General features: G+C 38.4%; 1 protein-coding gene across 1 annotated transcript in view; it reads right to left on the reverse strand.

Annotated features, from left to right (window-relative positions):
* Nucleotides 1-7,693: 7,693 nt before the first annotated feature.
* PIP4K2A (phosphatidylinositol-5-phosphate 4-kinase type 2 alpha) overlaps nt 7,694-17,926 on the reverse strand; it is a 107,306-nt gene continuing 97,073 nt past the window's right edge. The window contains exons 7-10 of the mRNA XM_041408661.1: nt 16,653-16,766; nt 12,958-13,201; nt 11,728-11,831; nt 7,694-10,005 (exon numbers count right to left, since the gene is read on the reverse strand). Coding sequence (XP_041264595.1) covers nt 9,925-10,005; nt 11,728-11,831; nt 12,958-13,201; nt 16,653-16,766 — 543 coding nt within the window. The 3' untranslated portion in view covers nt 7,694-9,924. The remainder of the gene's footprint in view (nt 10,006-11,727; nt 11,832-12,957; nt 13,202-16,652; nt 16,767-17,926) is intronic.

Here is a 17,926-nt window from a genome sequence, read left to right on the forward strand (position 1 = left end):
AAAATGGGAATTGACACCATTCTGCTCTTTAACAACATCCACTGGTGTGTGACATCCAAGTACATTAACAGCTGTCACCCTTCATTTCTCTTCTGCTCCCATCCCAACTTCTTTGTTCATTTGCATGATGAAACTTGGTGAGTGAAACAGTGTGATGCTTATAATTGTTGAGACTCTTGTTCCAAATTATTTTCATAAATGTAACTGTAATTATTAGTCTGCTGATACTCTTTCCATCTTTACCAGAGCAAGACAGAAGGAAAGTCAGCAGAACATCTGGGCAGGTTCTTCTGTATCTTGCAGTTTTGGAACTTGCAGGAGGAGTTCTTTGACAAAGGTCTACACCACAGATAAGATGCTTATCAAAGGAATATGTTCTTTAGTGGTGCAAACTGATGTGCATTGTTAGGACTCAAATTGCTCTCCAATGTTGTTTTCCAATAAAACAATTTTGAGTTGATTTCGTGGTATTTCTTTCTCAATCAAGAATGAGTGGCATTGAAAAGGTTTTGAGAAAAATCAGTTAATATGATATATTTGTGAAAGACATATTGCTTCCATGTTTTTATTTCATTAAGGCTTTTGTGTCTGGCTGTAAACCAAGCTTCTGTCACGACTTACTCCTCATGGAAGATTTTGTAGCAACTGAAGCTGAAGAGCATCATCTTACTACACCATTTCAGTCAACTTAGAGTTGAAATGGTCATGCTTGTGTTTTAAATTATGTATTTAAGTATCTTTTGGAATTGAGAAGGACTAACACAGACAGTGCAAGCTTGCTTTCCCTTCCCTTGGTTAGGGCAGAGAGCTCTCCTGTTGCACAGAGAAGCTGCATGGTACTAATTACACTGTAGGAAAACGAGCACATACTCTGTGTGTGTGCTGGAGCTGGATTTGTTCTGCTCTCATCTGGTCTGTGGGAATTTATTTGACAGTTGAAAGGATGTTTGAGCTGGCTGTTAAGTACTACAAGAACATTGGGCAAATGGGACTGAAGATTCTGTTCAGGAGAAGGTCTGCTCAAACATCTGTCCTGCTAAGTCATTATACTTAATATAGTTATACTCAGTAAACCTTTTGGTGAGAAGTTTGACTCTCCTTTTAAAGCTGCAGTTATGCTGTAAAGCTTTTAGTACAAGAGCCATCATATGGCTTATGCTGGCACAAAGCAGAATAACTCCAACCAGCACCATAAGGAGATCCTGGGGTACGGGCTAACAACATTAAGTACTTTTACCAAGATGTATCTAGATCCATGGTAAGAAAGACTGGAAATACAAGTTTATACTGGCACAGTTAAAACAGCAACACCTTTTAGTTTCACAGGGACTAATTAGTGTGAGTCATGGATGATGAAAAGGTTATGCTTGAAGAACCTGGTTCAATCACTATTGAATTTAGATGGAGTTTTTCCTGGGCTTTGGATCAAGTTATAATTTCCAACTCAAGTTATTTGTAAGTTAGAAAATATTTCAAATGCCTCTGGATTTCTTTTGATGTGTTGAACGTGTTCCAAAGTGAATAATTTGAAGGAATAACATGTGCTTGGCAGAGTGAACTTCAGAAATAGTACAATTGCTTCTTACCATGGTAAATCTTTGCTACAGGAAACTCATAGCTAAAGCCAGGCCTGATTGTGACTGCACAGGGGGCAGTGCAAAAGAAGTTGATGAGACCATTTTCTATTATTCTGATTAAAAACCAGAGCAGTGCACTCCAGGCTGTGAATTAGTCCGAAGGTAACATTTTGATTTGTGGAATAAACAAGAAGTGGCTAAAGAAGTTTTTGTGAGCAGCTTGCTTAAAAACCACATTAAGCCACATAGAATGTCTGTTTAAAATTACTTTGTTTAGAAAAAAGCAACAATTAGAATTAGAAACAGTTTGTTAACATCTAAAACTTATTTCCTAGTTGAGACTTCATGGCAATATCTGTATTATATGAAAGACCTAAACGCAAACATTGGTCAAAAAATCCTGAAAATGTTTGGAAATATGTCAGTATGTGATCCTTGCCTGGTTTCTTTGAACTATCTGAACTTTTTCACCTTTTATCTTCAGGAGAAACTGTGAAATGTAGCCCTGTGGTTATGCTGGGCTGTGACATTATGTTTCTAGGAGCTGGCAAGTCCCTTAGCTCTCTTATGCAATCTCCCTTCTTTAGTTGCCCCACGCCATGACAAAAGGTATGCTTGGAAACGTCGCCAGCTTGAGTACACGGACTTTCTTTCAGCCACTCCTTTCTCCCAGACACAGCCTCTGTACTTAGGTGGGCTGTGGCTGCCTTGCAAAAGCTCCACTGCCCTGGTGCCCACGAGGCCCAGCAAGCACAGCTCTCTGAGCAGGGTCACAGCAGGGCTTCTGTTCTACTCACAGCTTGTGCAACTCATTTACTCCCTGACTTCGCTTCCTCTGATCCTATTATGTCCCAGCTGCATTTTTCACACTGTCTGCCTATAAAGCATGGATTAATTCAAGCTGATAATTTTGATCTATAAAGCATTTAACAGCATAAAGCTTGGCTGTTTGAAGATCATCTTCAGCCTTCACCTTCTGGGTATCTGTGGTCAGCCACGGTTCACTGTGTAATGTTTCCCACCCTCTTGCTCTAAATTATGAATGTATACTTGTCCTTACTAGGGTGCAACCTGCTTTGTTTCTTTGTTTGAAAAAGCTTTTTTTTTAGTTTGGGCATGTAATGGAATTTGATTAGTAACAACAGCTCTGTAAATTCTTTCTCTTCTGTGAAGCCGTGTTTGTCAAGAATCCAACAAATGCTGTTTGAGTAATAATCTTGGTAGTAAATGTACAGTTGCTCAGTGGTCCACTGTGCCTTTGGAGAGGGTCTGGGTAATGAGCCCTGTTCACCAGCAGCTCTACTCTGGACGTTTTTAAGTACAGAACCCCATTTTGGGAAAACATTTTAAAATAAAACATTTGCATTCTAATTTTTCAGAATAACCTGTGAATAACCTGAATAATACATCGAAAGCATGAGCCTTCAATTGCTATGTATATATCAGCCTAGGTGACTTCTAGAGTATGAGCTGTGATCTGCTCTTCCACTGCAGCATCATCCAATGAATTGATGAGACACATGATGAACCTTCCCCAAGCAGGCAAGTTAGAGCCTTCTTTGCCACATTAAAGGCTGAACTGAGGGTTCAAAGCTAACTCCCAATACCTGAAAAGGAAGGGCTGCTTCCCAGTGGACCTTAAGAGAATGACAGTCTTTTCAAACCCATCTTCTCATCTGAAGACTGCTCCTCTCCTCTGTCAGCTCTCCCTTGCCCAAACGTGCCCATGAAAACAATTGTGTTGGGCCAGACAACTCGGGACTCTGAAGGAAGCCACCAAGTGTTTGTGGGACTGTGTCTGATGGAGAGGCTGAGTTAAAACGGGGGGAGATACAGGCTACACAGGGAACAAGGAAATGTTTCTGTCCAAAGAACATCCCATCCAAACAAAGCCTTTGCACAGACTGGTTTGGGTCACAGAAAGAGCTTATTTTGATGATATAAATGTTCCATGTAGCCATCTTCCTGCTCAGACTTCTCTTTATCAGCATACTACCGTATGACCCAAGTCCAGCAGTTTAATTATGATTAACAGGGATATTTCCTTGAACCTTTTACTGCATTGCTTTTAAATATGCTGTGGGTCCAGGTTTTTTTTAGGGTTGCTGTCATCTGCTCTCTTGGCTGATCAGTTCTCTCTGATTTGCTCTACTGCTCTATTTCCAATCTTACACCATAGCACTGTTACCATTATTTCGGGTGAGAAGGTAATTATTGTTAAAATGCTTTTATGGTGTTGTCAACACAGTAATTTAGGCCTTTCCTTTTGCATCATAATCTTTATGGTCTGAGATTTTTCTCTGCTCTCATAAGGGACTGTCCTTCCTGACCCCAGAGCAGAAGCAGATAAGACCAACCCCAGTGCTGCTTCTTTGCATTTTGTTTCTTATTTTGAGCTTTATTTCTTCACTAGGCTCAGTACTGTCTCTTCCTTGTCACTTCAGAAAAGGTTTTTTGGTTTGTGCTCTCCCCTTATCCCAAACCCTTGTTACTGCAATCTATGGAACCCCAGTGACAGGTCCCCAGTCTGATGTCACTCCATTCTCTGTAACCCTTTGTGCCTGACCCGTGAGCCGGCTGCTCACCCATCACATGATGTGTTTATCCAGCTGTGAGCTGGACATCTTGTGCAGAAGGACACTGTGAGAGACAGCACTGAAAGCTTTACTGAAATCCAAAAATCTCGTTACATCAACCGCTCCCCTGGATCAACCCCATGGGTTACCTTGCACAAGAGGAAATCAGGTTTGATGAGCAGCACTTTCCTCTAATGAAGCCGTGCTGGCTGTGACCAGTCACCGCATTGTACAGAAAACACGTTTTTCTCCCTCCAGACCAGGACCTCCAAAAGCATCATTGTACTGCTGGGTCCAGTTTCAAGGCCACAAATGCACTCAGCTTTCTCTCCTTCAGCTGACTCAGTGCCACCCCACTCTCCTGCATCCTGGGTGAAAGAGCAGCCCAGCACAGAGATGCTGCAGCCTGTGGCATGTGAAACACGACTTGCAAACTTCTGCTCCAGAGCAATGTTCACAGCGTGATCAGATCAAACACTGCAATTCCTGCCACACAGATCTTTGCTGACTGAAGCAGCAGAGCAGTACTAAGCAGGTGAGCATGCATATCACTGCTTAACCACAAGCAGATTCTTTCCAGTCTACCCTTATGAACAGATGATCATCATTGCACAGTATAATTTGATATTTTAATATCTTAAATACAAAGTCTTTGGCGCAGCTCATGTACAAATAAATTTCTATCTAAGACTTACTTGGTTTTGTTATGCAGTTCCACAGTGTGAAAGAAGATAGGGACCTGACCCAGAATGTAAAGTTCAATTTAGCATAACATGCCTGGTTGAAGTAGGCACTAATTAATCAGACCTATTTGGCAGAAAGGATTCTTTTGTATCACTCAAATCCAAGGTGCTGGGATAAACAGGCACATCCTGGGAACACAGGATTTTCTCTTAAACAGAATCAAATGTGACCCTGTTATCCTCAGGTGATGGAAGACAAACCAGAATTGTTGTCAGCCCAGCCACTGGAGCTAGCCCTTCCCTCTGCCTTCGTAGAACACATGCACTCTAAACATTAGAGTGACTGAGATATTCTTGTAACAAAATGGCTTTATGCATCCACTTAAAAATACATAAAATGGAAAAGAAAGTGTTTTGGCCTTGGGCAAGGTGAAATACCAGAAATGTAATGAGTTAAATTACCTTCCAGGCTTGTGTGGAAGTGCTAAACCTCTTCAAAACACAAGGTTCTTACACAAACACCATTTATTCCAATAGGACACACATTGCTAAATAAAATGAGTCACTATGAATGAATCAGATTGAGTTGAAATAAAGTAGAAGCTTTTTATGCACTCAAAGCATATTGGGCAATAACTAAAATGCCTACAAATATTCAGAGTGCTGGGTAAGAATGAATTTCTGCCACCTTGTAATAAGTATTTTTTGTATCTTAATACTTATGGCCAAATAATTATTTTATTTTGACTATCACTAACAGAGATCAGACAGGAAGCTGTGGAAAGGGAGTGTGATGAGAAAAGCTAAGATTGCAATATTGTTTAGTTTGGGAAAAGGGAAAAGCAGTATTTTATTGCAGTTACAGCAACAACTACAGCCAAAGATTAGCTGTGCTCATTTTGAAACTGCACTTGGTGCACACAGCAATTATGACAATTTTTTTTAGTAGATGGTAAATGAATGGCTATGAAATTCTCAAAACAGAAATTCAAGAAGCACCATTTTAACTTTTTTTTTTTTTAAATTAGGCATTACAGAAAATTGAATAGGCCATTCTGCCTTGCTCAAACCATTCTAATAATTTTGTTAAATAAGAGAGGGAATATTCAATTTAAAATGTGCAAAAGCTAATATTTACATTGTTCAGTACATAGAAGCAGGATCACATTAAGAGAAACTGGAAGAAGAAGAGAATAAACTGTTCTTAGAGTCCACTGTAGATAGAACAAATATTAATGAGCTTAAAGCATAGTAATGTAGTCAGGTAAGATTTTAGAAAAAAAATTCTTTGTAATGATAGAGCTAGCGAGGCATGGGAAGAGATAGCACAGGGCAGACATGGAAATAGCTCCCTGGAAAAGATTAACCCTATTTTCACCAATGTTTATTTACAGCTCAACTGCTCTGGGACAGATTATAATTACCTCTTCAACTCCTCTCCAGACCTGTGTTTTAACAGTTTTAATAAAGCAATTGTTAATGATTTCACCTCACACACAAGGCCTTTGTCACTTGGCATTGTAAGGGATATGCTGATTGCCAGAAACAATTCCTGCCACAGAGAAATCAGGACAGACAGAGGTGAAACAGATTTCTCCTTTAAGTTAACTGCTCTCTATTTTTATATTTTTTCCCCCATTAACTGTATGAGTTTGAGAGAAACCAAAGGGACAGCACATATAGAGAGCAGACAGTGGATAAAGGCAGGCTTTGCATCAGAATGCAATGGTCCCACTTCATGCAGGGACTTGCTAACTAGTATTACTTTGGAAAAGAATTGTGCACAAGGGAGGGAGCTGGAAATTCAGATTACACGTTTAGGTTATATAGTTGACATAGAAAATTATTGTTTCCAAGAATTTTAAATTTAATTATTTATTTTGTTGCAGTCCTTGCATTGACGAGCCAGCTGGATCTCCTACATGGAATATCATCACTGCCTTCAGGAAAGATAACCTTTTCTTACACATTGCCATGTACACACTTCTGCTAAAGACAGGGTCCTGCAGCTGCTTGCTGCCCACCGTGGCTAATGGTCCACATAATCTGAGCAGCATTCCTTGAGCACCATGGTCACACTGAACTCTCAGCAGCTGGAGCAGCTGTGTGAAGTGCAACCTTAGATTACTAGAGACATCATTAAGTGAGTAATTAAGAAAGTGAATCTCTCCAGTCTCTATCATTTCACCTACTTTTAATAAAATAGCTCTTCAGCCACCTTGTCTTTGGGGTACATCTACTTTATCATGAATTCAGTCATGTATTTTACATGTAATACTGCTGAAAATATTGTTTTGCTACATCTGTGCAATAAACTGAAAAAAACAGAAAGTGATAAATGTAATGAAAGAATTAAAAGTTAAGTCAGAACAAAGACAAAAAGACACTTTTCTGCCATTTGCCCACAATGGGTACCACAGGCTGAAAGCCCTGACAATCAAAGTCTTGAAATTCTGGAATAAAAATCCCTCCCCCCTTCCCATGAAAGTCTGGACTTATTCCCAAATACTTGAAAAATTGGTTTAGCATAAGATCACAGCTAGAAAAGTTCTGCCGATCCTTCTATCAATTAACTATTGTGGATGATCTTGCTGTTTTGTTATTAATACTAGGATTTACTCCACAGATTTGCCAATTACAAACCTCAGTATTCGCTCTCAGAGCCAGTCTCAGCCCAAAACCCCAGAGACTAAATGATTCAAGCCCCTTAAAGTAAGCATAGAAGCATGTTAAAATCTAGTGAAAAATCTCAAGTTTAAATTTTGTCTTACTTTTTTTCCTTTGTGATACAGGCATTTAATATCCAAAATTCATCTGTAAGCAATCAAAACCACAGGTGAAACACAAGAACAAAGGATTTACCTAGTGAGTCATCAAAGTGCTTTATTTTATAAAGCCTTGCTCATGTTTGGAGTGTAATCTAAGCACTAACATACACAATAATGAGTCTTCCTTGCCCTGTCCAAATAAACAGTTTATCGACAAGAGTGAGTGACAAAAATGCTACACAGACAAAAAGAATGCTTTGCTATAAATGTCTAAAATGGGCTAAAATGTACACTCGTTGGCCGCAATTAAATATGTACTCTGAGTACCTTATTTTTACTCCAGGGTCTCCCTGTGGCCTCATACCTTCAGAAGCTTCAGAAAACGAAACTTGGGTGAGAACGCAGACAACCAGGGTGTTTAGGGAGAGGACAAAAAAAAAATCAAGCCACAGTACCAACTTATTTAAATACATACAATACAAAAGTATACACATACATTACAGTGCTGCAGACATCACTAAGTCAAACGTAACAAAAAAACCCTGTGGGAAAGGTCGGGGAAAGGAAGAAAAATTAGTACACAGCAACAGGGATAGTATTGCCTTTGGCCACTGGAAGTGTCATTAAGGGGTTGCTGTTGCAGGGGCTCCTCTGCAGTGAACCACAACACGGGTTATGCACAGTTGCAGGCTGAGCAGCACTGACATTGGTTATGGAGAAGGCATGCTGGCACTCCTGATCCCAGTTAGAAACAATGAGAGGGAGGTTTGACTTCTCTTATGTTGCCTACAAAATCTAACAATTTCAATAAAGAAATTTTAAAGGCACAGCTTTAGCACAGTGTATAAGTAGATAAACTTTTAAGCATATGTAAATTTGTCTCTTTCAAGCATGGAGTCTTTCAGGGAAAAATACAAGAGGAGAAGGAATACAATGTTGTTAAAAAATTTTAAACAAGTTAAACATGATCAGCACAGTTTCAGGCAATGTACTATACAATCAAAACTGAGTCAATGGTAGGACAGGTCATTTTGTTGCTGAAAGACAACCTTGGGAAAAATCCCTCCAAAATATCCTTTCGCATTTTATTGTAAAAGAGTCTATCATGGAGGTGAGCGAGACATTCACTTTAGTACACTACTGCACATTACCTCTTGGAAGATGACAAACATTACTTCATTTGTACTGCAAAATAACTTTACATGTAAACTCAAAATCTTATATTGTACACGGCTCTGAAATTCAGAAATATCCCTGCTTTCCAAATAATGTAAACAGTAAAATTCAGGGTTCATTTTTCAAGGGATAATCTATAATAAAATACTGCTATTTCAACAGTACAACATAAGCATTTAAACTTCAAATTCCCAGTCAATGACAAGGGAATGGAATTTCTATCAGTGTGCACATTTTTCAGGATGGGTAGAAGATGAAGCAACTATTGCCCAAAACTATGCGCTTCTTCAGATAAGCTACTTTTACACTTGTAACATTATTAGTTCCTATATTGCAAGAATATAAAACAAATGAAAACTTCAGGTAACAAAGAGAAATAAGCAAAGTTTTCCCTTAACGTAAGTTTACTATAGCAAAAATGTACACATAGCATGAATTATGTTAGCTCTTTGTAAGGTAAGAGATGCCAGCTCTCAGATGTCTGAGAGGCTGAACTTCCTGATGCAATGTGCTGAAAAAGAAGACAAAAAAAGGGAGAGGGAGGAAAGAAAAGGAAAAACCCAACTGCTAGGAACCAAATGGGAAAAGCCTCCGGCACCAAGGGCTGTTGCAGCTGTGTTTTTAAGGAGTGCCAGTGCGCAGGGTGTAAGTGTAACATTCGCAGTAAGGTCTTCATTATTATCACCATCATCATCATGAAGAATACTGTCATGTATCTTTTTTCAAAATATAAACTGATCCACAGTTTACAATTTGATATCAATATTGTAAATTTAACATGCATTTACTCTTCCCCACCCCCACCCCACACCTCTTTGTTCATTTATTCCATTTCAGCTGGTAGCATCAGAGTATTACTGTCACAGTGCACTCTGAGTAAGCTGTTCTATTTATTTAAATTATTTTAAATTTTTTTTTTTTTTGCACACACAAAAGAGTCAGAAATAGCTAGAACTATGCTGGGAATATCAGGCAGCTGTTAAAGCGAGTACTCCACCCCACTTCAGTCATCTTTGCCAGCAGATGTAAACAAAGGGGTTGCTTTCTGTAAGATGAGTGCTTCTCTGAGTTCCTTTTTTTCCCTACACTTGTAGCCACTGCTGCTGTCCCCAGGTCTTGTGTCTGTCCTATGTAACATGATAGGTTACGTCAAGATGTTGGCAATAAAGTCCAAGAAGCGCTTTGAATACTGTTCTGGATTAACAGTTGAAATTTCTGCACCAGCCTATACAGAGAATTGGGACAAGAGAAGAAAGAAGGAAGAACCAGTGTTTTATTTGATGCTTTTGTCATTGAGGATGTTAATAAATTTCATGTGCAGTTTTCAGAACCAGAGACTAGAAACACAAACTGTAAATTGTGGCCCGCAAGCAGAATCTTACTGGTGCCTTTTTAGGCTTCACAGGAGGACACTGATAATCAGTACTCACCCCTGTGGCAGCTATCTTCCATTTCAGAAAAATTTTCTTTTTACTTTCCATGCTTCTCTTTACTTTCATTGTACTTCAGTCTTCTGTATGAATTTTTACAGCACATTAGCCACGCTACCCACTGATTCACCAGCAGATTCTGGTCTCTAGAGCAGCAGTGCCTTCATACAGGAAAGACTGAATTCCCATACTTACATTTGGCATGTCAACAGTTGTGCAACATGTATTGTTATCTGAATGCTACGTAGCCTGGTTTGAAATACATGGCAAGAGTAACACCTTTTCCATGTTTATGCATTTAAATCTGGACTCACTGAATAAGCCATACAATTGTTATTTCAATGAAGTCATGATTTCATTAATATTTTTACTTGAGTTTTTCAAAGCCTTACCCACATTTTTATTTATATTTTTCCTGTTTTAGAAAAGAGGCAAGTTGCATGCATGCAATTAATGAATGAACTTCAGTCTCTTGTGGCTCAGGATGGAGACAGAGAAATAAACAAAATGAATGTATGAAAGTAATGTTCTGTAATAAGTTCTAATCACTATCAGCTCCAATAATCATAGCTGTTACTCACAACATATTTCTATCTGTTATTTAAGCCAGAAGTGTGAGTTTTTAAAGTCTGCTGCTTTCAAAGTTCAATAATAATTGCCAGATAATGGCTGCATATGTTCTGCATCAACTTTCAGCTGCCCAGAAAGCAGAGAATAATGAGTGCATTGCTTTAGAGAGACAAAAAATACCTCCCACAGCCCTTTGCAGGTCATATCATTCTCTACTGTAACTAAAAAGCCCAGAGCCCTTTGCCTGAAATTTCTCACAATGCCCTGACCCTTTAGATACTTAGACACAGGAGGGATTTAAGCCTCATGAATGAATATGCTCTTTTTAAGAAGTTTATGAAATTTGAATGTTAAATCACCACAGGAGTGATAATAGTAGACATAAATCATAAATCTGGAAGACTGGGCTGTTTCACCATGGCTCTTTGGTGTCTGCTGCTAAGCAGCAATTTCAGTCAAAATTAAATAAGGGCAGTCAAGCAGAAGCCTTCACTGAACAGTCTCTGAGTATTTAATACGTAAACGATATTTTTATGCCTGATTTTGTAAATTGTACTTTTTTTTCTGAAGAAGTCTTCTAGAGTGAGCCACGTTATATGCTGAAGAAGTAACTTTCAGCAGGCTGTACCCAACAATGAAACCATCATTAGGGCCCTGCATCTGAAATTAGATTCATGACAGCTTTCATAGAGTGGTGAACAGCTTTGTTTACAAGAACAAGGTGCATCTCACAAATTTAGGACAAAGTCTTAAAAAGCATCTCACTAGAGCTCTTTGTGGGTGAGAAAGCTGTGCACACAGCTGAAAAAGGAGTTCCATTCTCAGTATGTAATGTAGGATTTATTTCCCCTGTCCCTAGCTTTACTGAACTGTCCAGTATCATGGCACTAAACAAAAATGCATGAATATAAATGGAGTAAGAGGAAGAAACCAACCCAGATACTTACCCCATGCTTTACTGTCTTTGCAGCATGGGCAGCTTTCTTTTTTGCATCATAATGAGTAAGAATGTCAATAATGGCCATGAAGTACACCTCCTTCCTGGGAGCATCTGCCAACAGCAAACAGGGCAGTAAGAAGGACTTCTGAAACATCTTAACAACGAGTACTCCTTCTATCAAAGAAGACTTGGTACATCTCAATCAGCAGCTAAGACAGGTCAATGTCAGTCATAATCAAGATGTGCAAAAACCACAAGCTCAAGCTGTCCTTAATTCAGAGTTTAACTGCACTCATATATAATGCAAAATCCCCTAAACGGGTGTAAAATAAAAAACTAGCATACAGAAATAGAAATTATTGCTCAGTTAAGGCAATGTGGGTTTCATCTTTGTGGAAAAACTATGAAATTATATATGAAAGGTAATGTTTCTGTGTCAACAATGAGAATTACAGAATGAACTAGGCTGGAAAAGACCTTTGAGATCATCAAGTCCAACCTGTGACCTGACACCTCCTCATCAACTAAAACAAGGCACTGAGTGCCACATCCAGTCTTTTTTTAAACATGTATATGGATAGTGACTCCACCATGAACCTGGGCAGACAATTCTGGTGCCCAATAATGCTTTCAGTGAAGAATATTTTCCTGACATCTAACCTAAACTTCCTCTGGTGCAGCTTAAGATCATATTTTTTTAATGAATAAAACCATGCATTTATGCATGTCAATGCTTATAGACAAAAAGAAAAGGTAACTTTCCTGTATTGAACAGCCACAGGTACCCAGTTATACTTAATTTTACACACTAACATTCAACTCAGTTTCAGGCTTCTTACACATTCCTTATGATGGCTTTCTTAGCTGCAACACAGAAATTGGGTATGACTGCACAAATTTTCAAAAAGCAACCAAAAAAACTGAAATATAACTTGGAACACTGCTTTTCTCATTCTTTTTAGACTGTGTTATCTGCCAGAAAAGACCAATTACAGTTACTAGACTTCCTGAAAGGAACGAAAACCCCATGAATTAACTGCTGAAGAACCGGTGAACCAGAACAGCTAAGCATTATAGAAATCTTCTCCTTTCTGCTGCCACCAAAGAGTTAATTTCCTTTTCCACACAGTGAACTTCTGTCATTCAGTTTGCATTGCCTTTACATCATTCTGAGGACTTTAGAATTCTGATGCAAGGATCAAACCACCTTAACATAAAAATATTTCTTACTGCTTACTTTCATGGGATTTTATTCCATAAACATCAATAGCTGGATCAAATTCCCCTGGAGCCAAAGGCAGTGAGCTGTTCAGTGTATTTCCTGGACTGTCTGGAGGGGTTCCAATAGGGTGGGTCCCATCACTTTCACCTTCCTCTTCTCCATCATTCTCTTCACACTCTATTTCTTCCTGTTCAGCTCTTTCAACATCATGAATTCCAACCAGCAAGCTGTAGTCCATGAGTTTTAACTGAGCAAGGAACTAGAAAGCGATAATAAGCAGTCTATCAATATTGCTGAAAAACATAAGCTCCACTTACAAAAAGGTGCCACCAACTGAAAAAAACTTCTAAGGCACATCTGAGAGAGAGCAAAAGGGAAGATTAAGTGATAAAGCTATCAAAGAGGTACCTGATTTTACTAAAATGTATTAGCAGCACACAAATTACTTGAATCTTATTCTGTAGCCCACTCTTCCAAAAGCCTCCAGGAAAAAAATCTGTGAGTAGTGAAGACAGTGTGTTTGCAAGCTGACAACTGTTACTCCTGACTCATGTTTCAGTTAAATTAGATTCATAGAATAGCCTGGGTTGGAAGTGACCCCCAAGGATCATCAAGTGCAACTCTTGGCCCTGCTGTACAGAAACATCCCCAAGAGTCACACCACGTGCCTGAGAATATTGACCAAATGCTTCTTGAACTCTGTCAGGCTTGGTGCTGTGGCATCATCCTCTCTGCCCTCCTTTGGACAACTTCCTTATGTTGTGGTGCCCAAAACCACACACAGCACTTGAGGTGGAGACTGCTCTGTCACTGCTCAGTGTCCAGAGCAGCCTCTGTGCTATCAGGTGCTATGATCTGGAGTGGAACCCACCCTCTCAATCCTTTTATGTCTTACTAAAGAATCATGAAAAAATGTCCAAATATTCTTGCAGTGGAAAGCTGTGAAGTTTCACACCCTGAAGACATGAAATGATGTTGGATTCTCTTCACAGTGACAGGCTCGTGATTTACACCATGAAAGCAAAACATGTACGTGAACGAAAGAGTGGTTTTTGAATAAAGAATAAGGATGGGAGATTTTAGGAAATTGAAAGATAAATACACTCTATGTACAAACAAAGAGTTATTTTAGTTCAGGAGAACAGCATTAGGCAGAAAGAGGAGGATGGAAATAAGAAAGGTATAAAAACAGGAAAATGGGGTAAACAGCTCAAGGGGGCAAAGGACAGGCAGGACAGAGCAGTGCTGCAGCTTAAAAGCAGTACTGTGATTTCAAACTTGTGAAGCCCATGCTTGTGGTATGCAGAGAAAGTGGCTGAAAATAAAAAGCTTCGATTTTTATAAACTCTAAGTGGTTATAAAAAGGAAGTTAGAGCAAACCAGGGAAGAAGGCACTTGAGCTAGACTCTGGCAGAGAAAGAGTGATGGTGATGAAAAAGATAAAATACTAGGTAATGAGAAACTCCAGTTTGTCAAAATCTGATTCTGAGAAAAGAGATGAGCTGGAGATAACTGTAGATTCAAGTGCTAGAAGAAATATTGTGAGATTGAGAGGAGGTTTTAAGAAGAACAAGAAACTGTTTTTTAAAGATTTCAGTATAATTCATTTCAATATAATAAAACAATAGATTCTCACAAGACTGGAAGAGATCTAAGTTTGATGAGATGATGCACAACAATATACAATACAAACAAATGAGACTGGCCTAAGGCAATGGGGCAGAAGAACTCCAGGCATATTATTCACTACTTGGTAAATACAGGGAAAAAAAAATCTACCAATAATAACACAGAACAGTATGAAAGAGAATGGACTCTTGGGAAAAAAACCAGTGAGCTACAAATTAGAAGAGAATGGCTCTTGGAAAAAAATTTGCTGCTGCTAACAACAAAAAGACTTAGGGAGATCAGCACAAGGAAAAAAAACCAACTGATTTAAAATGGGAAAAATATGTAGTTTTTCTCAGGACACCTGCAATGGAGTAAGGAGATGGGAAAACAGACAAGGGGACATCAAAACAGCAGTAATAACTTGTGTTTGAACATAGGAAGGGGACATAGATATAGATTAGAAGAGAAATATGGAAACAAATCTTAATGAAAAACAAGAACAGATATAAAGCTATATAGCTGAGAATAGTACTCCATGATACGTTTAACTATAAATACTGTCTGATGAGATAATCATATACCAAGTGTTGTGCATTTCTCTTCATTGTAGTGAAATGTGAGCTTTTACACACTGGTTACAAAGTGTGTCTATCAGTCATCTAATAAGGGCAAAAAGAACCAACAAAAGAAAAACAAGGTTAAAGAATAGCTTGCCATTGTCAAAATAAGGAGCCAGATCACCTCACACTAGTGGTTTACATGGATATTAAACATTTCTCTGTATAAACTTCAAACCCATAAAACCAGCCTCTCAAGTCATAATCTGGAATCTGCCATTATAGTCCCAGTCTGGTAAATGATATAGATCATACACAATCTACTTTTTGGGGTAAGAAAGTATCTTCCACATTCCTTCCACACACTTAAGATAATATCTGCAACCTACTTGCTGTAAAAGCAGCAGTCAGCAACAGCAGTATATGTTAAAAGACCACAAAATTTTAACCCAAATAAACTTATCTCTAGAGCTGTGACATCAGTAGAGCACAATATTTTAAATATAAAATAAACACACACTGATATTTCACTAAATATTTATGTTTTTATCATCCTCACCACCATAAATTTCCCATTGTTACTATGATGGGAAATTATATTTCCTCAGAAGCAAATTATTGGGTAAATTCTAAAGTAACAATATTTTGTTTTGTACAACTAATGAGATAAAATTTGAAGAATTTGGAAAGCCAATTCACAGAGCTCTTTTGATATAAATAGCTGAAAGTCTTATTAAGTCACAGACACATTTTGCTATCAAGTCTCTTCCAAATCTGCCTTTTTACTTGAAAACAGATTTTAGTTTTTGAGTATGAAGCTTCAAAATACTGTGTTTAGGAAAGATATTTTAAATTATGCAAACTAAAGGCAAGTTGTGTGAACAAATTAGTCTGATATTTATGATATGAACAAAATCAGTAAAAATATTTAATTAAAATCATACATTAACACTTTTCTTTCATGAATTTACTACACTCAGCCAAGTAAAATACAAATTTATATGAAAGACAACATTAAGCTAATGAGAATCCAATTGCTGTTTAGATTACTGAAGCATTCTACTGTTGTGACACTTGGAATGATTTAAAACTGGATTACTAATATGAAACAAAAAGGGCATGCACAGCTGTGAGCAGGGGAGATACTCCTCCTCTGTTATGGACTACAGCCTGTATTTGGCCTTAGCCCTGGTGGACCTCCACCTGAAAAATACAACTAACAATACTCACCTCTCTCTCGGGGGCATTTGGAAGCACTAGGCTTGTAAAGCATTTAAGTACTAAGCAGTACCATCATTTTAACATCACATCATCAAGGCAGGAACAATGCATGGCAACCAGCTATGGCAGCAAGCCATTTATCACATCAGCAAAGCAGTGATCAACTCCTGAAAGTTTAAATTGTGTTTCATTTAAAACAGTCAGTGTTTACAGTTTTATAAACAAGAGCTTTTTATTAATTAATTACAGGTATGATTTCCTGGGATATCCATAATTTGCCACACATTTCAATCACATGTAACTGAACAGGCACATTCTTACCTCAACATCCTTTTTGAGTTTCTCAAGGAACATCTTTTTGTTATTCTCATCAATATGAATCTTTTGGCCATCATTAATAAAATCATTGTCTTTGAATGTCGGCAGGTCTTTGGCCTAAAACAAACCAAAATTCTTATAAGAGTAGGATTGTAAAGAGGAGTGTGGTGAAGCTGCTGGCCCTGTGGGCACCCCCGAGGTGCCTCTCCTCCATGGCACACAGATCTCCATAACTGCACCCACAGAGCTCTTTGCTCATCTTACCCCTCCTGGAATGGCCTAGAAGGTGTGTGTGAAATGGGCAGCAAATGCAGCTAGGACAAAATCTCCTCTCAATACCAGATTTCCATTGAACACTGATTTGCACTGAGCTTCTTCCAAGATGTCATTTGTCAAATCGACTGGCAGTAAGTGAAGTTAAAACAATCTATTCCTCATAAGAAAGGGCCTGCATCAGATCTTACAGAGGAAGTTAGACAGGATTGCATTTTGCACAACTACTGTGAATATTCAAAAGTGCCTAATACCAAATAATCATTGGAAAGCATCAAATGAATATTGAATTATGAAATTCTGCTTAAAAGTAGCAAATGCCAGAGAAGACCACTGCCTCTTCAATATGTAATTAAATATTCTTGATGTTGGAGCAACTTGATTACTTCATCTTCAGTTCCCTCATGAAGTGATTTGCAACACCTCAAATGGGCTCTGTTTTTAATGGACAGTGACAGGAAGTTTACTTAAAAAGCCCCAGCAAGCTGACAAACAAAAGAGCAGTTCCTTCAGGACATTTGGTCAATCAAGTTAGAAGTAATACTAACTCCTGCAATCAGAGCTTTTAAAAAATTGGCCTATTAAGAGCAATGAACAGCCTTTCTCCCTGCCCCACCTTTAATCAATAATATGGAAGAACAGGTTTTCTTTACAAAGAAAAAGTTACAGAACAACCAGTGCTGCAATTCCTATGAACTGTCAATGGCCAAGAACTAGTGAGTACCGTGAATAAAATAATTTCCCCTTAATCTGAAAGTCCTTCTGCTAGGAATAAATGGCAGCTAACATCAGCCTACAGGAATGTTCTCCATAAGTTTAACCAGTCAGACATTGCCTACAATCTTACTGGAGATGGTATTTTTCATAAAGTTTATTTTCTTCCTATGACACAGCAAGGCAAAGAACCTGAGAGTTTCTTTCCTCTACTCCAATACGTATATCTTAGAAAGCACAGCATTAAAATGTGAGCACCACAGCAGAATCCGAGAGGCCCTTATAGATCT

This window comes from Onychostruthus taczanowskii, unplaced genomic scaffold, assembly GCF_017590055.1.
Source record: "Onychostruthus taczanowskii isolate IOZ18803 unplaced genomic scaffold, ASM1759005v1 scaffold3, whole genome shotgun sequence".
NCBI lineage: Eukaryota > Metazoa > Chordata > Aves > Passeriformes > Passeridae > Onychostruthus > Onychostruthus taczanowskii.